This window comes from Oryctolagus cuniculus, chromosome 15 (genome assembly GCF_051225735.1).
Source record: "Oryctolagus cuniculus isolate XC-2025 breed Fujian yellow rabbit chromosome 15, ASM5122573v1, whole genome shotgun sequence".
Taxonomy (NCBI): Eukaryota; Metazoa; Chordata; class Mammalia; order Lagomorpha; family Leporidae; genus Oryctolagus; species Oryctolagus cuniculus.
In genome coordinates, this window is record NC_142881.1 from 78,835,925 (window position 1) to 78,861,846 (window position 25,922).

Consider the following 25,922-nt stretch of genomic DNA (forward strand, 5'->3'; position numbering starts at 1 on the left):
TTCCTGGCTTCATCCTGGCTCAGCCCTGCCCACGAAGCCATTTTGGGAGTGAACCAGCAGATGCAAGATATTTTCTCTCTCTCTCTCTCTCCTCTCTCTCTCTCTCTCTCTCTGCCATTCTCCTCTTCAAGTAAATAATCTTCTCAAAAAACAGTTCAACAATATTTGGTTGAATCTTATTTTAGAAAAAAATAATTTCAAAGCAAAATCCACAAGGCAAAGCCTACCCCTTGGCATTTGCCCACTGCCCTTGGAACACAAGTGCCCCTCCATGACTTCCAGTGTCCCCCACATACCCCCTCACATACCGCTCAGCCCTTCTCAGTCCCTAAGACTCCACTGCACCTGAGGGCCTTCCCAGGGGCCCTCAGGGCCCTCCCAGGCTCCACTACAGCTCTGGGGTGCACAGCGCATGGCTCCAACATGGCTCTCAGCTCTCATCTGGCTCATGGAAGATAATACCAGGCCATGAGAGCACACAGCCCTACACAGCACCTGGGACCAAGAAGGACCTCAATGGGCTTGAGTGCAATGGAACTGGGCTGAATGGACAGAGGAAGCCACACTCACTGGCCAACAAGGAAAGCCAGAGCATGCACTCCTTGCCAAGTGTGAACTTGAGGCCCTCTTCCAAGACCAGCCTGAAGGACATTCACATGGAGGCAAATCATGCCCCCACCTTCCTCCCAGAAAGGCGAGTTCCAGGAGGGCTACACTGTACAGTCAGAGAACTGGACTTGACTCTCAACCGCCAAACAAGCACCCACCCTGCAATGGCTTTAAAGCTGAGCCAGTTACCATCCAGGCCGTCTCCTGGCGCCTCCTGCACGGGTTGGGCCCCTCTAAGGGGGCTTCCGTGCAGTGTCGGGGGAAGCCAGATCCTTCTGCTGCTTCCTGCCCGAGGGTGTGGACACTCTGCAACCTGAGGCCACATCCCTTTCACTCTGACCACAGCTGTCCTTGTCACATCTCGGCTTTTGGAGACTGCTGCTTTTGTAAGCACGTGGTCTCTCTCCGAGCATCATAAGCACCTGCACATCCGCTCTGGAAGTGTGTAGGAAATAAACTAGCAAATAAGCCAACAGGTTGACAATGCATGCCCAGGCTTCCGTGGGTCCCACTGCCCCAGCTGGAAGCAGGTAGGCACTATGCCAAGAAGGCTGGGGACTAAGTTCCAGCAAGAAATCAGACACATGGAGGCCTGGAGAGGAGACACAATGCCGCCAAGTGGACAATGGCCATGTCCAGGCATGACGTCCATCTTCTGGTTCTCAGTGGCCCTGTCATCCCTGCTGGAACCTCTGGTGGTCAACATGGGTGGGCAGCTATCACCAAAATTGAAACCATCGGCTTCATATGGTGGAGAACCAGCCACACAATGTACAGTTAAGTTCATGTGTTCAACACTCCCAGGCCGTGCAAGCAGAGGACAGGGTTCTGGTCCTGTCATCCTTACTGGACAGGAGAGTTCACCCAGGATGACATGCCTCACATCAGAAGAATGGAACTACCACAGACACAATGAATGGACCACTGAGACTTCTGGCCAGGCAGCAGGTACAGCAGGTGCAGCAGGTGCAGCAGGTGCAGCAGGTGCAGCAGGTGCAGCTCCAGCCCTCAGTCCCTGTTCCCAGCTCTGCCATGAAGCTGCTGACCCTCCACAGCCTCCTCTGTCCCCTCCATGCCATGTCACACCCTGAGCTTTATACCCAGGCTGCCTCTACCTGCTGCAGCCCCCTTGCTCCCAGCTGGAATGCAAAGGCCACCGCCTCCCAAGGTGGTCTGTTCCAAACACACCTCAATGATAAGCTGCCACGTGCCTGGTGCTGTCCCAGGTACTGAAGAGGAACAAGACAAATGAGCAATGGGACCATCAGGCTGCTCCATCGCTCTCAACCCCATGACCTCATTTCACGTCAGCCTCACCAGATCCCTCTGCACCAGGCATGTTTACCAATCCTGCTCCCAAAATAAGGAAGCCAAGGACCACAGAGAATCATCAGCATGCCCAGACACACAAGAGGAAAAGGCAGGGTCAGGAAGAGAAGCAGCTGCTGCAGCAGAAGCTGGGGCCTCCCACCACCTCGGGGCACCACTGCCAGCCCACCACGACAGTGACAGGTGCTCCCTGCCTCACAGGAGTGGAGCTGTGGGGAGCACATTCCCAAGGGCTAGGCATGTCTAACCTACCATCAAGCCCTGACCCCCAGCACACACAGGCATGCCCTACACACCCACCAAGGGGAAAGATACAGGCGGAAACACAGCAGGCTGAACATGCCAGCCCTCTGCTGGAAGTTGGGGAAGGGCCAGCTTTCCCCTCCTACATCCTGGGATCCTTCTCCCTGATAATAGTTCATGGGGAAGTGGCAGAAGAAGGCCCAAGTCCCTGAGGCCTTGCCACCCATGTGGGAGACCCAGATGGAGCCCCAGGCTCTTGGCTTCAGCCTGGCCCAGCCCTGGCCATGGCAGCATTTTGGGGAGTGAACCAGCAAATGGAAGGCCTGTGTGTGTGTGTGTGTGTGTGTGCGTGTCCATCTCTCTCTGTTATTCTTCCTTTCAAATAAATAAAATAAACATATTTTTAAAAATCTAAGTAGGAATATAGTTATTGGAAGAAGATGAGGCAGGAAAGAAAGGGGTACAGGAGGAGACAAGGTCCAGCATCATGAGGCCTAGCCCCACAGTTAAGGAAGTATCAAGTAGATATCAGCAGGAAGATTTCAAGCAGAGGCAACAGCCAATGCAAAGATACTGTGGCAGGACCGTGCCTGGTGTGCCCACAGGGAGGGTACGGAGGCCCATGGCAGCCATGGTGGCTGCTACTCCTCTGTGAGCGGCAGAGGTTTCGGGGGTCACAGTGGACCTCTGCTTCCACGGGGAAACATCCTAAGGTGCTCCCAGCATTTCCATCTCCCAAGATTTCCATGGAGAAGCTGTTGGAGAGACACTGTCTGGGAAGGGGGAACTTTCCAAATGCCCCTGCCATGGCCCATGCCTGGACATCAAGGCTGGGCTACGGGAAAGCAAAGGAAGCCCACTTCCCAGGCCACCAAGTGGGTGTCTCCAGCTGGGAGTCTTTGGCAGCAGGCAGAGCCAAGCTTTTAACCGTGCGAGGCTCTCCCTCTGCTGATGTACTAGGAGCGGGGCCCCACCAGCAGCCCAGGAGGGAGGAGCCGTGGTACCCATGTCACTGATGAGGATGTGCAGAGACTAGAGCACAGTTCCTTCTACACCTGAAGTCTGTGCTCATAACCACCCCAGGGCCACATCCAAGGGGGTGCCAGGGCAGAGGGGCATCTCTGGCCAGTGAGCACGTGGTCAGGGCTGCAGCCCTGGCTGGGGACCACTTCCATCACGCACGTGCCCTGGACACCCACAGGCCTCCCTGCTCCCCTCCCACCCTCCATGCTGCCTCCCGTGCTTCCTCACTGACTCCCTCTATGGGCAGGGTACTGACACTGCAGGTACCTGAGGCCCTTGTTGGAGCACAGGAAGCTCCCGGAGGCTCCACCCAGGCCCAGGCTCTCAGCACTGCCCAAAGGCTCCCAGGCCATCCAGCCAGGGACAAAGTGACTGATGACTCTCTGTGTGTGTGCGTGTGTGCGTGTGTGTGTGTGTGTGTGTCTCCCTCCCTGCCTCTCTAGGCAGAGTTACAAAGAGAGAGAGATAATATCTTCTATCTGCTGGCTCCCCACCCCAAAATGGCTGCAACAGTCAGGGCTGGGCCAGGAGCCTGGAACTCCCTCCAGTTCTCCCACGTGGGGGCAGGGGCCATCTTCCACTGCTTTCCCAGGTGCAGTAGCCAAGACTCAAACCAGTGCTCACATGCGACGCCAGCATCCCAGGCTTCATAGTAACTTGCTGCACTACAACGCCAGCTGCATCTCTCTCTGAATCTCATATAAATAGTCTCATAAAAAAAAAGGGATTCCTATATTGGGCAATCTTATGCACCTTAATTAAGGTGGAAGTCAGAATGATGGCCACATTTGTCAAAACCATCAAAACGATGCAAGATAAGAGATGCATTTTATTGCACACCAATTAAATCTTAATAAACGAAGGTGCGTTCTTGACCATTGCTAGGTCCTATTAGGAAAAAGCACGCTCTTCCCGACGGGAGGTAGAGGAGGGTTCCACTGAGACCACAATTTCGCTCACAGCAGGGGCTGGATGAGGTAGGGGGAGGCGGGTCCCACTCAGACCCAGGGGTCTTTGAAAGGCTTGGGGCTTCATCTCACTGATGCCTGTCCTGGAGTTCTGGTTTTTAACAATCCAGCCCCTTGGCTGTACCCTCTCACGTGGAGGGTTGAGCAGAGCAGCGGAGGGAGGGCCAGGCAGAAGGGGGATCTTCACAAGAGCCCACACCCGTCCTCCAAGGGGCACTGCAGGAAAAAGCAAGTGCTCTGGCCAAATCCTTGCTCGTGTAGTGCCTGCAGAATATAGCTGCACCAGGGGGCACACACAGGAGCCAGTGCAGCCTCCACACCAGGCCCTTCCCCGCACAGCATCTCCTCTCAGAGAGGGTACAGGAACCTCAGAGTTAATGAACTTTAATCTCCTAGTGAACGTGGCAATTAGCATGCCCCACAGCACATCTTCTTTGCAATTAGATGAAAGAACAGAACCCAAAACACTCATCCAGGGAAAGTTAGAGTTGAACTTCTTTGGTAGGGTTCCTAGCAATTATGTTCACTTACTCATTTCGTCTGGAAAAAGTATTTATTACTTCCATTTAAACTAATGCCATCATGATCTGTTATATGTTATTAATGAGCTCGTGTGCTGTCCAAGTTCAGTCCTAGGGCCTGCCTGCTCTGCCAGTTCCTGGAATGGAGAGGCAGCTCGGGAGAACACAGATTCCATTTAATTCGTCATCATAGTTCACTTCCTTCCAGGGAGTCTTACTGCAAGAAGGCTCTGGGGCTGGGGTCCAATGGCTGATAGATATTTGCTATGGGAACTAGCATAGAAGGCACAGTGGTTCACAGAGTCACGTGTGGCCATGCACTGTGACCTCAGGTGGGCCAGGCAGCCCGGCCTCATCACGGGAGAGCTGACCCCCACCCATGTCTGTCTCCCCAAGCACCAACAATGCAACCAAGATATAGTTGTTTTCTGGGCTGCAGCACAGGATGGGACTCATCATTTGGGAGGCCAGAGAGTCAGCAGTACTGGGGCCCCCACCTGGCACAACTCCTGAGCAGGAAGCTTATTGAGCACTTAGCATATGCCAGGCATTGAGCTGAGCCCTTTACACAAATTAATCATTCAATCCCCACACGGAACACATCCATGCGAGAATGGTCATTTTATCCCAATTTCATAAATGAAGAAGCAATTGCATAGCAAGATTGAGTGACAGCTATGGAGGCAAGGCCAGGACTCAAGCCAGCAAGGCTGCTGCAGAGCCTGGGCCCCCGTCTACAAAATCCAACAAATAACCTCAGCCAGAGTGAAGAAGCCAACAGGCAAATCTCTCACTCCAGTGCCCACAGAGATTGCCCCATGGCCACTCACTGCTTTGAGGGTCTCGAATGCCAACTCCTGCAGCTCCCAGCACCACCATCCACAACACAGCTATTATGATCAGCCAGTGGTGAGGGACCTTTTTGCCTCCAAGGGCCACATTCAGATATTTAAAACATCATGAGCAGGCCATACAAAATTAGCAACTTAAAAGTTAGGCTGCTTGGTGCTGGCACTGTGGCATGGTGGGTTAAGCCTCTGTCTATAGTACCTGCATCTCATATGGACTCTGGTTTGGGTCCAGGCTGCTCCTCTTCCAATCCAGCTCCCTGCTGAAGCCCTGGGAAGGTGGCGGAAGATGGTCCAAGTCCTTGGGCCCCTGCCACCCAGAAGCTCCTGGCTCCTGGCTTTGGATTGGCTCAGCTCCAGCCGTTGAGGCCATTTGGGGAGTGAACCAATGGGTGGAAGACTGTTCTGTCTCTCCTTCTCTCTGTCTGTAGCTCTGCCTCTCAAATAAATAATCTTAAAAAAACAAAGCCTGCTAAGCATTTATTGAATTTCACGTCTCGCCTGTGGTTGCCAGGACAGGGCCAGACATTCTGCACCTTATAAACCATCACCATGTGCCAAACAGGATATGAGGTGCTTTTTGCCAGGGTTCAGAAATGACCAGCCGGGCTCCACACATGAGGAAGTAGAAGCCCAGGGAAATGAAAGTCTGCAGAAAGGGGTGGGAGCTACTCATGTTCACTTTTTTAGTTTACTTATTATCTTTCTGCACCTGACACAAACCCCAAAAGGTACAAGAAATCATGCAGTGACATCTCCCATCCCACCCCAAGCCACAGTTTCCCTGACCACAACTGTATTTTCCTTCTACAGACTGAGAGCATCTACTCTTGACACACATTCGCAAGGTTCAGAGAAAAAGGAATTAAAAGACAAGCGGATATTAGTGCAAGAAATTCTGAAATGCATGCACAGTTTTTTCATGCGAAGCATTTGCCATGAATTTTTGAAGGCCGCTTGAATGCATGGATTTTAAAACTTTTTCGCACCAAAGTAAATTGATTTTTTAATCCTGTTTTCCATTAATTTCGTGAAGCACTCTCGGATAAAGCTCACATTTGCACAGAGCTACGCTCTGACCACTGTTCTCACTGTGTCAGCTAACAGTACATGTTTGCCAACTACTGCCTCGAGGTACACAAAGAACTGTAGGGGCAGGCATTTGGTCTAGTGGTTAAGACACGGTTAGGGTGTCCATGTCTCATATCTGAGCACTCAAGTTCAAGTCCCAACTGTGCTCCCTGTTCCAGTTTCCTGCTAATGCAGATTCTGGAGCCAGTGGTGATGGCTGAAGTAATTGGGTCCTCCACACAGGAGACAAGGATTGAGTTGTTGGCTCCCAGAGTCAACCTGACCCCACCTAGTTGCAGTCATTGTGGGCATCTGGGGAATGAAACAGATAGCAGCTTTCTCTCTCATGCTCTCCCCTCCCCTCCATCCCCACCGCTCAAATACAATTTTTAAAAGAACTACAGTTTTCCATTAAATGGACACATACGATATTTAACCAATTTGCCAAAGATGCACATTTAAGTCATCGCCAATTTCTGCCATTATCAACACTGCCACAATAGATCTCGCATACGGAAAAAAACACCTCCCCACAGCTTTGCCACAAGGCTATGAGCAGAGATATTAGGGCCTTGGGAATCAAACCCAGCCTGTCTTGTCACTCACCAGCCAGATGACCCAGAGCAAACTCCCACCCCCTTCTCTGAGCCTGGTTTCCTCATCTGTGGAGCAGAAGCAATACAGACCCACCAGGTACACAGATGCTGCAAGGGAGAGATGTTGCTGTGGATTCGTTTCTGAGAGGAGGAGCATGCTGGGGGCAGGAGTCACCACACAGACCCTGGGAGTCAGGTGAAAGCAGGCCAGAGGCAAGCAGCCTGTAGATTCGTTTATTTCAGTTGCTACAGCTGCTTACATAGCCAAGGCAGCCAATCCAGTCAAGAGGCGGTCTATGCCCTAACCAATCACAGCCTGTTGCCAGGCAGTTTCCAAAGCCATCCAATCACAGCCTGTTTCCAGTCAGGTTCTGTTGCCAGCCAGTTTCTGAAACCATCCAGTCACAGCCTACTGTCAGTCAGGCTCTGTTGTCATGTGGTTTCGGAAGCCATCCAATCACGGCCTATTGTCAGTCAGGCTCTGTTGTCATGTGGTTTCGGAAGCCATCCAATCACGGCCTGTTGTCAGTCAGGCTCTGTTGTCATGTGGTTTCGGAAGCCATCCAATCACGGCCTGTTGCCAGGCAGTTTCTGTTGTCAGTGGCCATCTTGGCATGACCTTCTCACCTTCTCATTCCACTACATTTCCCCCTTTTCGTTTATTTTTGAGCAACGGGAGGCATGATTCTTGGCCATACCATTGTTGACCCTGTTTCCATGTGGTCTCCGTATGAGGCTGTGCCTGTCTTAAGTTGTCCCCCAGGGGATTTTACCCGTCATTGACTAACCAACAATCAAAATGGGAGACCACAGGAGTGCTTGCTCAGATGGGGGTAGGAATGAGGAACAGTGGTAATCAGGAATGGCATGACCACACACAGGCTGTGGGCCATTTGAGTGACTGACCAGAGCTAGTGGGGTACAAAGCAGTAATGGATGTTGCTATGGGCAGTTTCTCGGGGTAGGATGATAGGGCAGGTGCGTCTGCTAACAAGGCAGACTCTCAGTCTTGTTCAGCTGGTTCTGGTTGGTGTCATTTGCAGGCTTGATGTTTCTGGCTGGTACCCAAAAGGGCTGCCCCACATTCTCTGGAAAGACACAAGCATATCTTCGACCCTTGGTTAGCAGAGGGTGTGGTCTCTTCCATTCTCCTGTCAGGGGGTCTTTCCACCTAACCATAGGGGCTGGGGTCTGGGATGGAAAGGATCCCCAGTGTTTATAAGCCGGGCTGATCCCTTGGGAATCTTGGGAAAATATTTGGTCTCCAGCTCTCTGGTACTCTTCTTCTCTTTCTTCTATAGATTTACTTCTGTCATCTTTCAAATGTGTTCTCATCTGATTATCATCTTTGTCAAAGCTAGAGTTACCTCTCTTCAGGATATATCGTTTCTGAAAGTCTTCGCCTCTATCATTCTGGTCTAATCCAAAGTAAGCAGCTACTCTGTGTAATAGCATCCTGTGGTAAGATGTCATTGGGGGAAATTTTTTACGTGGAGACTCATTATTACCAGTGAAATCTAAAATTTCTTGTTCCAATTTTAGCGGCATCATTCTGTCCCTGGGATTGTTTTTTAATGTGCTTACTAAAAATTCATGTAGATCTATGCCAGTTGAATCAGTGTATTCTTGACTGAGGCAGTGCAGCCAAAGCTCCCACGTGGCTCCCAGCACAGGCCACGGTCACCTGGGGAGCTCAGGCCCCACCTCTGCATGGCTCTGGGCCTGCTGTTCGCCCTCAGTCAGACCACAGTTGCTGCCCATATTTTGGTTCCGCCCCTTTTGTTTGTAGCCAGTGAGTCAGCACAGGAATGTCGTGGGAGGACCAGAGCCTTCTGGCGATGAAGACTCATCTCCTTTGTATGCCCTCAGATCCCTGGATGGGTGTGAAGAACCAGACCCAAAGGCACCAGACAAGGAAGCAAGACACAGCAGGGACCCTGAGCTTAGCAGTGAGGCCTCCACACCTGCCCTGGCCTCAGCCCTGGCTGCCACCCATCACCCAGCAGCAAGGTTCCCTTCTTCTCTGTTGTTCCCAGGCTTCCCAACAAGCTCTTCCCTCTGCCTGGAACACTCTTCCCACCCAACGCCTTGTCTTTGTCACCTCCTGAGGGAAACCCTCTGACAGCCTGGCCATAGGCTGTGCTGAATGAGTGAGCCTTCTTCAATCACCACCAAGAACAAGATCAACCCCAAGGTCATGGCACAGTGCAGCAGTGTCCAGGGCTGGAAGGGAGAGATAAGGAGAGGCAGATTTGCAGCAGGGTCCAGGCGCAGGGCTATGGGTGCCTGGCCAGGGGAACAATACTTATCTGTGTAGAGAGTGGGAGTTTAGAAGCAAACTCCGACATTTGGTAGGGAAGGGCTTTTTCAATGAGACAAGGGAGAGAGCCGACCACAAAAAAGATGAATACATTTTGACAACACAATGAAGAACATCTTTTTATTACGACCAGCAACTAACAGAGAGAAGATATTTGCCACGTTGACAAAAGCAAAGACTCCATTTGGGGAAGAAAAAAAGACAGCTACCAACAGGCATTTCACGGAAGAGAAAACAAAATAGAGATATGAGAAGATGGCCTTCATTTCTCATCAAGAAAATGTAAACTGCAATCAGAGTAAGGCCACCTTTTGTACTAGAGACTTAAAAGTAAAGGTAAGGAGTTGGCGAGGGTGGGAAATTTAGAGAACTCTGGTGCACTGCAGATGGGGACCATTTGGGGGCACCATCGAGAGAAGCGAACCAAGAGAAACAGGTGTTGACCTCGCAGAGTCCAGCAGTGCTGCTCCCTGGAGACTCTTGCATACTAACATCACGAGACAAACAGGAGAGTGTCCTACCAGGATCGCTTGTGATACCACAAGTCCTGTAAACAACCCAACTGCCCACTAACAACCAAAGGTATACGTAGGTCATGGTATACCAGGAAGCACTGAAAATGGTTAATACACTCACTGGCATCAGATGGATGAATCTCAAAAACCCAAGGTTGAGTGAAAAAAGCAACCGCAGAAGGACACAGAAGTGTTATTCCACTGGGGCCAGCACTGTGGCACAGCGGGTTAACACCATGGCCTGAAGTGCCGGCATCCCATATGGGCGCTGATTCGAGACCCAGCAGCTCCACTTCCAATCCAGCTCTCTGCTGTGGCCTGGGGAAGCAGTAGAAGATGGCCCAAGTCCTTGGGTCCCTGCACCCATGTGGGACACCCAGAGGAAGCTCCTGGCCGTTGCAGCCAATTGGGGAGTGAACCAGTGGATGGAAGACCTCTCTCTCTCTCTCTGCCTCTCCTCTCTCTGCGTAACTCTTTCAAATAAATAAATCTTTAAAAAAAAAAAAAAGAAAGAAATGTTATTCCACACATACGGGATTCACAAGCAGACTAACTGAACAGCACTAGGCTACTTCGAACAGTTCATGGAAAACGGGATTAGAAGGAAAGTTCAGGAACCATCATTGCGGCACAGCGGACAGAGCCGCAGCTTGGGACGCCTGCCTCCCACGTGGGAGCACCAGTCCAAGTCTCGGCTTCTCTGTGCTCCCATCCAGCTTCCTGCTAATGCTCCTGGGAGGCAGCAGATGATGGTTCAAGTAGGTGGGTCCCTGACGTGGGTGTCAGGGACCCACATGGAGTTCCTGGCTCCTGGCTTTGGCCTGGTCTAGTCCAGCTGTTGTGGGCATTTGGAGAGTGAAACAGCAGATGGAAGATCTCTCTGTTGCTCCCTCTCTCCCCGTCACTCTTTTTAAATAAATATAAGCAAACCTTTTTTAAAAAACAAGTTTATTCTGATGCAAAATAATTTTGAAGTACATGCACAGTTTTTTCATGATCAACATTTTTCATGAATTTTATGAAGACCGCTTATATGCGTGAATTCCAAAAAAAATTTTTGCAATAAAAAACTGACCTTTCAGCTCAATTTTTTCCAAAAAATATTTCAAAGACCTGTTTTATTTATTTGAAAGGCAGAGTGACAGACAGAGAGGTGGGGAAAGAGAGAGAGAGAAATAGCGAGAGAGAGAGAGAGAGCGAGTGAGCAAGAGAGAGAGAGAGAGATCTTCTATCTGCTGGTTCACTCCCCAAATGCCTACAACAGCCAGCACTGGGCCAGGCAGAAATTAGGAGCCCAGAGCTCCACTTGGATCTCTCACGTGGACAGTAGCGACCCAAGGACATGCACCACCATCCACTGCCCTCCCAAGTGCATGAACAGGGAGCTGGATCAGAAGCGGAGCAAGCTGGACTCAAATCAGCACTCTGATATGGGATGCCAGCATTGCAAGTGGTGGCTTAATCTGCTGCGCCCCAACACCAGCCCCTTCGCAGACTTTCTGAAGTATCCTTGTGTGTATTTTAAGATCCGCACTTGTGTGGTAAGACTATCAAAAAATTAATGGATTGCATAGCACACAGTCAGGATGGAGGTTATATCCTCCAAGCAGGAAGCACACAAAGACCCTTCACATATTTTAAGCTGATCATGGGTTCATAAGCATTCATTTCACTTATTATTCTTTAACTGGACACACTCGTGACCACACACAACTTTCATGGATTTGAAAATAATTTTAAAACTAGCACGAATAGACAATGCCCACTCAGGCAGAGCCCTGGGGTTCTCCTTTGCTGAATCCCAGCTCCCAACCCATCCCAGCCCTGCAAGCCAGCCCAGAGGCCAAAAAGGGAATCCCTGCACCCTGGAACTGCTACAGCAGAAAAGAGCCCATGGGTCCTGACTTCCAATCCCAGCACTGTGCAAACTGAGCCTAGTCGCTCCACCCTTATGCTTCTTCTTAAATAAATGCCTCACAAAATACATGGTGCACACGGAGACTCTGGGAATATCTGTTGAACAGTTGAATCAGTATGTCTACTACACTATCCCAACTACAACCCTCATCCAAGTGTACTCACCAGAGGGAAACTGTGGCTGCAGCTACAGACACCCCTTCCACCCCCCCAACACACACACATGAATAATATCCCAGCATTTGGAGCAGCAAGTCAGAAAGTGCTCTGCTCCGTTCCATCCAAACTTTTGGTATTTCAGTGTTACAGATTTTCTCTCCCAAATGTCAGCTTCTCTTTTATTTTTCCTTTCACTGTCACAACAAGCATACAAGTATTTTCCATGGAATTTTACCAAATGGCACAAACTGTACACACACAAACTCCTCTCTCGCTCCTCTGCCAGGTCCTATCTCGGGGCCCCCGGCTTTTCCTGCTGTGATCTCTGGCTCGTGGCTTGGTGCCCAGTCCTCTGTCTCCACCTGGGCAGAACATTCCTGGGCTTAAGTGGACTCTGATGGGCAACTGAGCAAGAACTGGGTCTCATCTACAAAGGAGGGACCTTACATGTGATGTTCCGTAAAGACAAACCTGGCTGGGGACAGGAGAGCTGACCTGGAGATTCGCAAGCCCCAGTTACAGAAATAGAATGTTGCCTTGGCTAAGCCTGTGGGTCTTAAGGTCAAAAGGTCTTGTTTGTAAAACTTTGCAATTATCCTACAACAGATGTTATGTAAAGGTATTTGTCGATCAGCATCAAAAAGCCGGAACTTCCCAAACCACTTCTGTTTGAATTTGGGAGGAGTAAAACAGTCTTTACACGCAATTTGCTCTTTAATTGGGCTCATCTGCAGTCTGTGGGCTGGAGGAAGGGCCCCGAGGGGTTTCGTTTGTCTTGGCTGTGCAAGCGATGTGAATACACCCAAGGCACTCGAACAGACCGCTGCCTGCCCACACCCTCACTAAGGAACGGAGGTGCTGCATCAAATGGCACGTGGGTCCCAATCACTTCACACAAGCTGTGCGTGCAGGGAGCAGCCGGGACAGGCAGCAGGAGCTGGGCTGGTTAAAGTTGTACAGAGAATGTGCTGGGGTTTGTCAGCTCCAAAGGCCAATGCTAAAGCCGGCAAAGGCAGGCTGTCCTACACAGAATCCAGCAAGAGAGCTCAGACCTCCGCCCCCTCCCCCCGAAAGCCCTGAGCCAACATGTCAGCACCCTGGACAGTGCCCCAAGCGCGCTCTCAGCCCCAGATTGGACTCAGCCAACATGATAGCCACAGACTCCTGAACCAGCAGCCACAGTGGTCCACCAGAGGAAAGCCACGGGTCCCCCTGTGTCTATAGAATGAATGGCAAAGATAAGTCTGGTTGGAACTACTGCATCCCCAGCACAGGCAGCAAAGGTGCCCATGTCAGAAAAGGAGGTTGACTGGTGGGGGAGGAATGAAACATGTGCTTCCTAGCCCCTTCCCCACATCTTGTGTTTCTCCCCATTTCTCCTTTTTCTTGTGCAAAAATTGCTGGAAACTCCACATCTGCATCCAAGCACTGTTCGCTCACAACGGTGACTATTTCTTCTGTGCCAGGGCAGCAGGGACACGGCCAGCTGTCCTGGAAATTGCTACCCCACAAAAGATGTCATCCAGTGTTGAGAAGCCCAGAACAGGCTGAGGGCAGGAGAAGGGGTAAGCCAGGCGCCAGCTCTGTGGGACGCACAGGGGTCAGGGATGACCTTGCTGGAGCAATGACTTGTTTCTCGAGCTTCGTGGGAGTAAGGGGTGTGGTAAGAAGCAGACACAGGCGCTGGGCAAATGCCTTCAGGCATCACTCAGTCTGCAGGCATCACTGGCATCCAGAAGGAGTGGGCAGGCTGGACAGAGCCGAGCACTGGCCCTCCATGTGGCCGAGGCTCCCAAGGCCCACTCCCAGGCCAGAGCAGAAGGGGAGCAGCAGCACCCAGGGGATGCGGGGTGGGATGGGCCTGTGCACACTGGACCACAGCAGCCCCAGCCCTCCCTGGGCCCATAGCTCTCACAGGGCCCAGCATCAGAGCCACCAGCCTGAAGTGTTCTCAGGGGCTTCCCTGTGGGCATCTGGGGGCTGTTGCAAGGTCTCTAACTTGTCTCCAAGTCTTGGGATGGAGCAGAGGTAGGAGGGAGACCTCAGGTCCTGGACAGAGCCTCCCTCTTTGTCTGATCACAGTAACTGTCTGCTCTTCTGGCGTATTTGCTCAAGAGCTGCGGGCAACATCTCAGGCTTAGAGAAGCAGGGTATTTAGGCAAATGCAAACATATGCTGATTTCTTTTCTTAGTTACATTCTTGGCAAACGAATTATTTCACCGAGAGGGGGGAAAAGAGAGGGAGAGAGATGTTCAAGGCTCCACCTGTTCTACCCTGGCCCCGGGCATGGAGCCACTGACCCTCACACCGTGTTATGGTGGTGGCTGCGACTATGCAGGGCTGATCCCGGGGTTTCTGGTGAGGGAGCTGCGCTCTGTCCTGACCGGGGGTCACCCAGGTCTACAAGCGAGAGAGGACAGCCACACTCACAGTGCCTGTAAGCAGGTGAGATACAAACAAGGCCAGCTGACCAGGTCAGCATCAAACACTCCAGTTGTGTGAGATGCTAGCCTCGGGCAGCCCAAGTGTAGGGTGCCTGGGATCTGTACGATCTCTCATAACTGCCCATGAATCTCAACTATCTCAAAACAGAAGATCAGAGATGGAAACCATCCTATGTCAGGACGAGGAGTCAGGCGGGTTTTGTGCAGAGCTGCTGTGAGAAAAATCTAAGCCATCTTCTGCAAAGCACACATCTTTGTGTTTTCCCAACAAGCCAAATTTCATCAGAGGACAGGTCATCAGAGAAGCCACGTCCAGCTGTGCTCACCGACGCTGGACTGTCCCCAGGACACTCAGGCCATCCCTCCCTCCTGACCTTCACCCCAAAACGGAGGACGGACAAGGGTGAGTGGGGCTGGGAACCCAGAAGGCTGGGCGGCCTTCGGAGGGGAGGCATCCAGGAGAATCCAGGCTGGTGGCCTCCACCGCTGCCTGCATGCAGCCCCTCGGACCCCTGCCAGCAGTTGATTAATATTTTACTGAAAACTCTAAGATGACTCAAACTTCAGCTGTCAGGATACAGTGCTGTTGCCAGGCAACGCTCATGCCTGTCTACAGATCCGGGTCCTGGGCTCCTCCCCCACTCACCGTACTCGCTGTCGTAGAACATGACGAACTTCTGCCAGCGCAGCTCGGTCACGAGGCGGAGCATGACGTCGTTCAGACGGACGGGCGGCCTGGAGGCCAGCGTGTAGGCCTCACCCTCGGGGCTAGGGTTCAGCTGGCAGGCAGTGCGGGGCGAGCCGCTGGGGTTGCGCTGGACAAAGAGGTGTGGGATGTGCATGGCGTCGGTGAGCGACTGCAGGGCGTTGGCGGACGCACAGCCCGTGGACGTGACCAGGGCCAAAATGCCCTGGGTCATGAGGTCACAGGCTGCAAAGAGAGAGGAGACAGAGAGGGAGGGTCAGCCTCAGCAGCCCACACCTGGGACCCTGGGAGACACCGCCCTCCCCATCCCCCACCCCACCCTGGCACCAAGAACCCATCCCAGACCACTGACATCCCTGGAGACAATACCAGTGGGACATTCTTGCACCCACTGAACAGATGAGCAAACTGAGGTCCCTCAAGGAGGGACACATACAGGGATTCAACTGAAGCTGCCTGACTCACCCAACAGAGCTGAGTCTGTTTCCCACCTGGGATGGGAGTCCCCCCTGAGGGCCAACAGTTGGTTTTACTGCATCCCAGTGGCCTAGCCATGGGCTGAGAATACACACGTGTCCCGCAACGGCTGGAAGGACAGAAGAGACTGCAGAACACGGGAAAGTTAGGGAGATGCTTACCCCAGAGGACCCAGATAGCAGGTGGAAAAACACAGACAGGACCAAGTGCACCTGGTGCACTTCATGGAAATACTGAGGCAGGCCCCACGCAAAGTGAAGCCCAGGACAGCAACAACGCAGGCAGGTGCTCGGGCTGCTTGGGTGGTGACTGCAGAGTGTGGGGTGCACAGAGCTGTGGAGGTGCCAGCAGCCATTTCTGGGGTGGGTGCACCTAGGGGCTCACCTTTGGGGGGCACCTGGGAAGAAGGGGTGCCCCTCCTCACTATGCCAGGCTTGTAGAAAGACATACCTCCCCGTGCCCCAACCCTCGGTGCCAGCTTTGAAGCCGACGGTTCTCGCCAGTGCTGTGTGTGGTGGCAGGAGCATGCACGAGCAGCTGCGATGTCACAACAACGCCTGTGAGTGGCAGCCGCCATCTGTTGCATGCAGGGCTCCCGACGACTCTGACATCACCGAGCACACGGGCCAGAGCCCAGAGCTCCTGCTGTGCCTCAGATGGGGAACACGGGGCACCCACCCCAGGAAGAAGGCAATGGGAGGCCAGGAAAAGCCCTCCGTGCTCACCAGCACCAGAGACCACTGCTCCCCACGTCAGGGGCTTGCCTTGTGCCACCATGAGCGTCACCGAATGATAACTCAAATCCTACACTCCTCCCTGAGAACGCTGGGCCTCCAAGGCCAAAGTCAGCGGAGTTAAAGGAGACGCAGGGGGCCGGCAACACAACGCAGCACCAGCATCCCACGTGAGCTCCAGTTCCAGTCCCGGCTGCTCCACTTCCCATCTAGCTCCCTGCTCATGTGCCTGGGGAAGCAGCAGAATATGGCCAGGGTATTTGGGCCTCTGCCACCCATGTGAGAAAGCCGAATGGAGTTTCTGGCTCCTGGCTTTGGCCTTGCCCAGCCCTGATCGTTGTGGCCAAGTACTTGGGCTCCTGTCACCCGTATGTGAGAACCAGATGAAGCTCCCAGCTCCTGGCTTCAGCCAGCCCAGAACCAGCCACTGCAGCCATTTGGGGAATAGACCAGTGGATGGAAGATCTCTCTCTCTCTCTCTAACACTGCCTTTCAAATAAACATTAAAAAAGAGAGAGAGAGAGCTCACTCCTCCTTGACACCTGCTGTCCAGCCTTCCTCTCTCTCCTCTTCCTCCTACTCTCCTTGTCCTCTGGTGACCATCATTCTACTCTCTACTGCTACAGACTTCCACTGCTCTCCCAGGTGCATTAGCAAAGAGCTGGACTGGACGTGGAGCAGCTGGGACCCGAATTGGTGCCCATGTGGGATGCCAGCACTGCTGGCAGATGCCACAACACCAGCCCCCAAAAGGGTGAGTTTTAATGCTCTATAGGACAGCAGGTGACTACGGTTCATAAGGACATATGACACAATTTATACAGAACTAGAAGAAAGGATTCTGAAGCTCCAATACACAAAGAAATGGTAAATGTTTAAGGAGAGAGAAATGCCAACTGCCCTGATTTGGTCACTACACATTATATCCATGGATTGAATGATCATACTGTAATAAAGATGGACAATCATTGCATGTCACTTTAAAAAAATCCAATCTCAATAAAACTAGAAAGAGGAAAACCCAAAAGACTCGTGCCAGGACACCAGAAGCCTTTACATGTCATGCCTGCTGGCCAGCGACTCCTCCCCGGGCACCTGTCCATATCATGCAGACAGCACCATATCCAACACATGTGCACATTCTCGGAATATTGCTAATTGTGCAAAAGACATGACCAGGTGAGTGGTTACAAACATCCCGCACCTGCTGAAGGCACGTGCCATCCTGAAAACTATTCCTGGAGATGCTCCATAAGATGAAAAAGTGCTAGTCACAAAAAAGGAGCGTGAAATTAATACAAAATTGTATGTATTTGATGAAGTCAATGAAATAAAACTCAACATGCATTTAAAAAAGGAAGGAAATATTGCAAAGTGTTAAAAATGACTGCAATGCAGAAGGAGCCCCAGAAGTGGTTTTCGCTCTTTTCTATATTTTGCCAAAACTCTGTGACATGAACAGATAATTTAGAGAAAAGAAAATAATCTTCCAAGAGCGAGTAAGAAGGGAATTATGCAGGAGTAGGGACTATCATGTGAGAATCTCCTCCGTGCCAAGCTCCCCACTTCGTGTGTGTGGATCCACGTGCATCTCAGGACAGCCGTGTGTGTCGTGTGTGCACTTTCCAGGTAACAAGACAAGAGGCCATGCAGCCGACAAGGAACAGGGCTGGGCTGACGCCACCCAGGGTTCTTTTCATGTTGCCACAGCCCTGGGAAAAAAACTTCTGAGAAGTAGCCAAGCAAAAAACACAATAAAACCAGGGCACAAAATTCCACGATGACCATAAATCACAGCTAAGTATAGAAAGCACACCCATGAAAAGGCAAGAAAAACACTAAAAGCCTTGGCACCAAGTGGAAGAGTATCCTGCCTTCTTCCTCTGTGCATGTTCTAGTCATGTTGCTATGTTGCATTTCTGATCTTTTTTAAAAGACTTATTTAGGAAGACACACAGAGAGAAAGCCCTTCCATCTGCTGGTTCGCTCAGCAAATGGCCACAACGGCTGGGGCTGGGCCAGGGCAAAGACTGGAAATCAGAAATCCATTCAGGTCTCCCATGTGGATAGCAGGAACCCAAGGACTTGGGCCATCATCCACTGCTTTCCCAGGCACATTAGCAGAGAGCTGGATGGGAACTGGGTCAGCTGGGACTTGAACCGGTGCTCCAACACCAGCTTAATCGACTGCTGTAACATGGGCCCCGAATTTACAATCTGACAATGCAAACTTATGACATCAACCATCCATCAGTGGAGGCTACACTGTCCAGGAGCTCCAGCCCCGGGCTAGGGAGGGGGCGATCCCATCCCAGGCCACCTGCGGCAGAGCCCGTTGCAGCCATCCGTCACTCCTGGCTCTCATCACCTCCCCAGCCCCGACCCCACTCCCCTGAAGTCATAAAACCTCTCCAAGCCTCAACTTCCCCATCTGGGCACACATGCCACTGCTCACTCTGGGTGGGCCCCCGTATTCCTACATGTTTCAGCCATGCTCTCAGAACACCACGCAAGCCCCTGCCCTGAGCACACAGGGTCCATGGGGTAGCCAGACCCCACAGTTTAACCTGAGGAAAGAGGAAAAGCTCCCTGGGACACCAAGGAAGATGAACCCAGGTGGGGTTTGCATCAGAGTCTCCAAGGAAGAAAAGGCCTTGCACCAGCAGAGCTGGGGGGAGCAGCATGACAAAGACACAGGGGCCAGGCAGCACCCCTTACAGGGACAGCAGGAAGAACATGAGGATCTCAGACCACATTCTGGCTTGGGCCCCCCCAATCAGTAGCCATGAGGCAGTGGGCACCTCACCTGCCTGTGCCTCCAGTCTACTCACTGGGGATAAGACTCCGGACCCAGCAGAGCTATGACTTGGAATGCAGAAAGATGCTACAGCGGTGTCAGTTCCCCACCCTTTCCTTGGACATCCTCATGGGCCCAGCATCCCCTCCCAGGTCACAGCAGGATCATAAGAGTTATCATCAGAACTACAAGCCATCTCCCCACTGCCCGCACCCCAGAGGCTGACAGCCCCCCTGGCGGGGCAGGTGGGCACGGCTGACTTGCCCCTCGTGCCGCCACTTGCAGCGCTACCAGCGCCCCAGCTCAGCAAACAGCACGGGTAATTAAGCCTGGAGGCCTCTTGCGAGTGCTAATGGAGAGGCCCGATCCCAGTCAATTTTCAATCCACCGTGAATGGCCTGCTAATTGGGGCACTGCCGAAATGACGGTTATTTGGACGCTTCTAACATAAAAATAATAAGATCAAAATACATCAGATCAAAGCCAAATCAGCTCTTAGCTTCATCAACGCTGGGTGAGATGGGACATCACACAACCCACATCCCAGCGATGGGGACAGACGCTGAACCCCAGGACCAGGCCCAACCACCTGGGTCTGAGCTGGCCGCGCCGCATGACTCTAAGCAAGGGGCTGGTCATCCTTGGGCTTCCAGTGAGTGTCTTTTTTCTATCTTGTTCTGACAAATAAAGGCAATGGCGGGGCCGGCGCTGTGGCATAGCGGGTAAAGCCGCCATCTGCAGCACTGGTATCTCATATGGGCGCTGGTTCCAGTCCCGGCTGCTCCACTTCCGATTCAGCTCTCTGCTATGGCCTGGGAAAGCAGTGCAAGATGGCCCAAGACCTTGGGCCCCTGCACCTGCGTGGGAGACCCAGAAAAAGCTCCTGGCTCCTGGCTTCAGATTGGTGCAGCACCGGCCATTGGCGGCCAATTGGGGAGTGAATCAGCAATGGAAGACCTCTCCCCCCCCCCCCACCCTGCCTTTCCTTCTCTTTCTGTGCAACTCTGATTTTCAAATAAATAAATAAATCTTTAAAAAAAAAAGACAATGGCATCACTTCACCAGGCTGCTGTGTGTATCCCACAAAAGGTGTTTATACGTGAAGGACCATCCACACGGCCTGGTGCGTCGTAGGCAGTTAGGAGTGACCTCTGTCCAGCTTGGCGCTGAGATGCATGTTCACAGCTCTCTGGAGCATAACAGCTTTTGTGACTATCCTCTGCCTCCAATATCCTCTGGTCATAAAGCTGATTTCTCTCCTGATTGCAACACAGGTTTGATGGACTGATAAGAGCTCCCTGACACTCACCCATCAGCAGGGCAAGTAAGGAAGTGTGGTGGAATTGGAACCCACAGCACAAGTCTCCTGACCAGCACTCTGTGGCCCCGGGGAAGTACGGGGTCTCTGAGAAAGTCCCTGGGCCGGCCAACCCCTGGGGCTCTGCCAGCACACCCAGACACAGCCCCAACACCCACGATCATATTCCCAGCAGCTTCTCCTGGGATGTTTGATCCCGCTGAGCCAGGCTTCTGCACACCCAGGGCTCTCAGGGTAGGAGGTGACAAGTACAGTCCTTGCCACTTCACAGAAGGATCTCTCACCCCAGGTGGGCATTCTGATCACCTGACAAGAAAACAGATGCATCTGCCCATGGCCACACAGCCAGAGCACAGCACAACCAGAGCACCAGGCACCTCTGCAGACAGCGCTAGGGAGACAGGTGGCCAGCAGGGGACAAAGCCCAGGATGCTGAGACTGACCCCACCCAACCCCTCCCTGCATGGAATTGGCCAGGGCAGCTCCAAGCTCAGGCCAGGCTCTCGGGAAGGGGTGGGAAGGCAGGAACAAGGTCCCTTTACAGATCCCTTGCTGATAACTCACTCAATGCCCACAGGTGGGCACTGGAGAGAAGAGGTGATAAGAGGTCACTCTGGGTACCGCCACTGATCCATGCCCACCTTTCTTCATCCCCATGGAAGTTTCTAGAAGACTTTCAGGACAAGGCTGAAGGGAGCAACACTCAGAAGGCTTACGTGAGAAGAGACCCACAATTCCTGGGGTCTGCACCTGCCAGTGATGCCAGCCACCAACAACTCTGTCCACCCCCAACTCAGCTGCCAGGGGACATGGATGCACCATTCCCCAGGCACAGCGACACCTGCTCCCCCTGAAACTATCAGACCTGTTCATTGCCAGCCCTTCAGCCAGCAACCTGTGTGGAAGCTGGCCTCTGAGTACCCACTTAAAGCAGGACGTTCCCAGATGGACAGGCAAGACAGGGCCTCCACTTGGGGAGAAGCAGCCAGGTCCAGGTGCCTGTGTTCCAGAGGAGCCTGGAAGGCTCTGTTGGTCTCCACAGGCAGCAGAAAGGAGGGCATGCTCCGAGGAGACCTGGAGTCAACCCTGGCCATGCAGGAGACGATCGCTCCCCAGGGGAGTCCAGAGCCTGTGCCTGCACTGAGGCTGCTCCCACAAGTGGAACCCCTGGGGCTTGTTCTTCAATAATCTCAGCAGCCATGAGCACCCACCCTCCCAGCCACCCTCGTTATCTGTGCCCTTCCTCTGCTCCTTTCAACCGGCACGGGCTTTATGAATATTTGAATTCTAGTGGCTAATGCTTTAAATTAAGGTAGCATTTATAAATACTTTATAGCCACTGAATAATTGACCAAATTTAGTATTGTCATAACTCAGAGTAAATTATTGACCTAGGGAGAATAAATATTTTTCATCTTTTATTAAGATGTCTATAAAAGGTAAACAAAACCATCAAATGGGGAAGTGGGTGGCAGTGCTAGAGGCCTGGCCCTGGGCCCCAGGGCACATGCACCCTCTTCCACCACCCCGTGGGAAGCCACCTCCCTCCCTAGCACAGGGCACAGTCCTGACAAGCATCTGGGAGGCCGCTGGTTTCAGGAACTCTCCTGCAGGCTGGCCAACTGCCCAGACACCTGCTGACTCTCCCTCCCTTCACTGCCCCTTCCCAGTCTCGTCCCACATCATCTTTTGGGGACTCCCTGGATCCCATCTCTTTCTTTATGTAACAGGGCTGGTGAAATCCCAACCTGGGGTCCACCTGAAAAGGGCCCACTTTGGGCAGCCCCACCTGGGACAGGTGCACCCAGGGCAGGACCACCTGGGGCCCACCACCCCCACATAGGGAACCCCAGAAACAGCCACACACCCAGCAAACTGGTGACCCCTGCCTTCACCTCACCACCTTTCTCAACTACCTCCCTCCCCACTCCCCAGGCTTCTCCCTCAAGGCCAACTCATGACCTTGCTTCATTCTTCATGAACAAGCCCGAGGCTATCACAAGGTAACTCTTGACTTTCTGTTCAAGGCCCTCAGGCCCACATGCATCTGTGCCAGGAGCTGAGAGGGAAGCTGCTCCCACGGAGGCCCGAGCTCCCAGGCTCCTGCCTCCTGCCTCCTCCCACACCCAGACTCACCTCTTGTATCCTCTCTTCATGGGATCATCAACTTCCTTACCTATCTGACCCCTCCCCTTTGACCCAACCCCAGCCCTGTCGATGCCCCCACAGCCACTGCACAGCTGTAGCCTCCCTAAGCTCCGGACCCCCAGACAACCACACACCTGATGTCGCACTCACTGAGGCCATCAGCAGCTTAACACTGAGCTCCGAGGGGTGAAAGCTGGTCCCCTGCTCAGTGCCTGAGTTGTTCCTGACCCTCCCCTCACCTGACGCCCCATACCTAAGCCCTGAAGTTTTAGGTCCCAAATATATCTCAAAAGCTGCCAACTCCCTCCAGGTTACCGCCACCACAGTGGTCTAAACCGGTCACCTCCACACCCAGTCTCCCCATCCCTGCACACTCACACACCCCAGTGGACTGATCTTTAGGAAGCGCCACCAAACTGTGCTGTCCCCACTCAAAGCCACATAGATGGGGCAAGTATGTGGCACAGCAGTTAACATACCTCCTGGGACCTCCTCATCCCATATCCGAGCGCCTGGGTTTGGATCCAGGCTCCAGCTCCAGCTGGGAGGCAACAGATAATAACCCAAGTAGATGGGTCCTTGTTAGCCACATGGGAGACCCAGACTGAGTTCCCAGCTCCTGCCTTTGGCCTGGCGCAACTCTGGTTCTCAGGGGTATTTGGGGAGTGATCAATGGATAGGAAATATCCTACTCCCTCCTCCCTCTCTGCCTTTCAAATAAATAAATAGAAACTTTTGGGACTGGCATTGTGGGACAGTGCGTTAAAGCCCTGGGCTGAAGCGCCGGCATCCCATATGGGTGCCGGTTCTAGTCCTGGCTGCTCCACTTCCAATCCAGCTCTCTGCTATGGCCTGGGATAGCAGTGGAAGATGGCCCAAGTGCTTGGGCCCCTGTACCCGCGTGAAAGACCCAGAAGAAGCTCCTGGCTCCTGGCTTCGAATAGGGGCAGCTCTGGCCATTGCATCCATCTGGGGAGTGAGCCAGCGGATGGAAGATATCTCTCTCTCTCTCTCTCTGTCTCTGTCTCTACCTCTCTCTCTACCTCTCTCTGTAACTCTACATGTCAAATAAATAAATCTTTAAAAAATAAATAAATAAATAAATAGAAACTTTAAAAAAAAACACATCAGGCCGGCGCCGCGGCTCACTAGGCTAATTCTCCGCCTTGCGGCCCCAGCACCCCGGGTTCTAGTCCCGGTCGGGGCGCCGGATTCTGTCCCGGTTGCCCCTCTTCCAGGCCAGCTCTCTGCTGTGGCCAGGGAGTGCAGTGGAGGATGGCCCAGGTGCTTGGGCCCCGCACCCCATGGGAGACCAGGATAAGTACCTGGCTCCTGCCATCGGATCAGCGCGGTGCTGATGAACCAACAGCGAAAGGAAGATCTTTCTCTCTGTCTCTCTCTCTCACTGTCCACTCTGCCTGTCAAAAAAAAAAAAAATCAGCTTCCCACTGCCCATAAAATAGAATGCACACCCCCAACAGATGTTCACAGTCCCTGTAATCCACACCCCATGCTGTGTCTCACATAGCCAGTCTTTGTAAGGTAGAAGGTGCCCACAAGCTCTCACCATCACTGCCGCATCTCCATCCTGCCCATCTGCCTGACGCTCCTCCTCCTGTGTGCTCTGTGGGCACCTGCAGAGAACCCGGCACAACTCCATCTCCCCATCCCCTGGCTTGCCTTCGCCCACCCCTACCCACACTGGCCATCAGAGATTATTCTGTGCGGCCACTGCCTGGAGCTCTCCGTCTCTGACCCACGAGCCCATGTGCAGAAACACCTGTACACCCACCCTCCCAGCACCCGGCCCAGGGCCCGGGATGGCAGAGCAGAGCTTCAAACCATCCAGCGCTCCTGTATTGGGAAGAACAAGGCCATCAGGGCCTGGGTCTCACAGGGGAGAGACACAGTTTTCAGTCTCACCGGGTCCCGTGATGCTCGCCGTTCACCAAAGCGTGAAGCCACAGCCCAGAGTCTGGAGAAGGGGAGTACACTGCACAGTGCTCTAAGGATGGGGTCACTAGGAGCTGGGAGGGAGCCAAGGGGACAGTGGAGAGGCAAGTGAGCTTGCTGAAGCCAGGTCTGGGCAGGCCTCTCTGAAGACCTCAGCCCGGACGCCCACCAGGCTACAAGCTCAGTCCAGCTCCCCTCTGGCGTCAAGCTCAGTTCAGCCTTGGGGGCCGATGGAGCAGAGCCAACAGGACTTACAGGATGATGGATCACAGCCAGGGGGTGGGCAACTGGTGCAGGTGGGAGGCACAGAACCAACCAGGAGGGCAGGGAAGAGCTGGCAGCTCCAAGGGGTCTCTGGGGCCTCATGCCTTTGCCAATTAACGAATCAAAACCTACTCCCCCGCTCCCACGGGTGAGAACGCAGGGAACACAGGGTGGGACCGTGCGCGCTTATTTATAGCTCTCCAGCTCCTCGTTAACGACTTTTACTGCTCCACCAGTGGAACACTAGGCTCCCGCACGGCAGTCACACAGAGAAGTCTGCACTGCAAAAGGGAAGTTGGGACAAGGCAGAATCCTGGGCATACCTGGAGCTCAGTGGAGAACCTCAAAAGCAGCCTAGAGCCGGCGCCGTGGCTCAATAGGCTAATCCTCCACCTTGCGGCGCCGGCACACCGGGTTCTAGTCCCGGTTGGGGCGCCGGATTCTGTCCCGGTTGCCCCTCTTCCAGGCCAGCTCTCTGCTATGGCCAGGGAGTGCAGTGGAGGATGGCCCAGGTGCTTGGGCCCTGCACCCCATGGGAGACCAGGAAAAGCACCTGGATCCTGGCTCCTGCCATCGGATCAGCGCGGTGCGCCGGCTGCAGCAGGCGGCCATTGGAGGGTGAACCAGCGGCAAAAGGAAGACCTTTCTCTCTCTGTCTCTCTCTCTCACTGTCCACTCTGCCTGTCAAAAAAAAAAAAAAAAAAAGCAGCCTAGATGATGGGGGGCCTCCACATCCTTCAGTGCTCTGAGTCCAGACAGTACCTCCTGAATCTCCGACAGCCCAGGAGAGGTCTCCTGCCCCTCCTGCCTTGGAATATCAAAATCTTGAACCCAGTTCCCCCTCTGTCTGCTCAACCTTCATTAGCCAACTGGTCTCGCTGCCTCCCAGCTATTCTTTCTCCAGCTCACTCCATAGAAGCTTAGCACTGAGCACGAGACACGTGCCATGCTCCCCACTGCC

General features: G+C 53.0%; 1 protein-coding gene across 2 annotated transcripts in view; it reads right to left on the reverse strand.

The window, feature by feature from the left end:
- Positions 1–25,922, reverse strand: part of GRID1 (glutamate ionotropic receptor delta type subunit 1) — a 760,175-nt gene that overhangs the window by 615,915 nt on the left and 118,338 nt on the right. For both annotated transcript variants that reach the window (XM_070057983.2, XM_070057984.2), the window contains exon 3: positions 15,211–15,495. In XM_070057983.2, the coding sequence (XP_069914084.1) occupies positions 15,211–15,495 (285 nt within the window). The remainder of the gene's footprint in view (positions 1–15,210; positions 15,496–25,922) is intronic.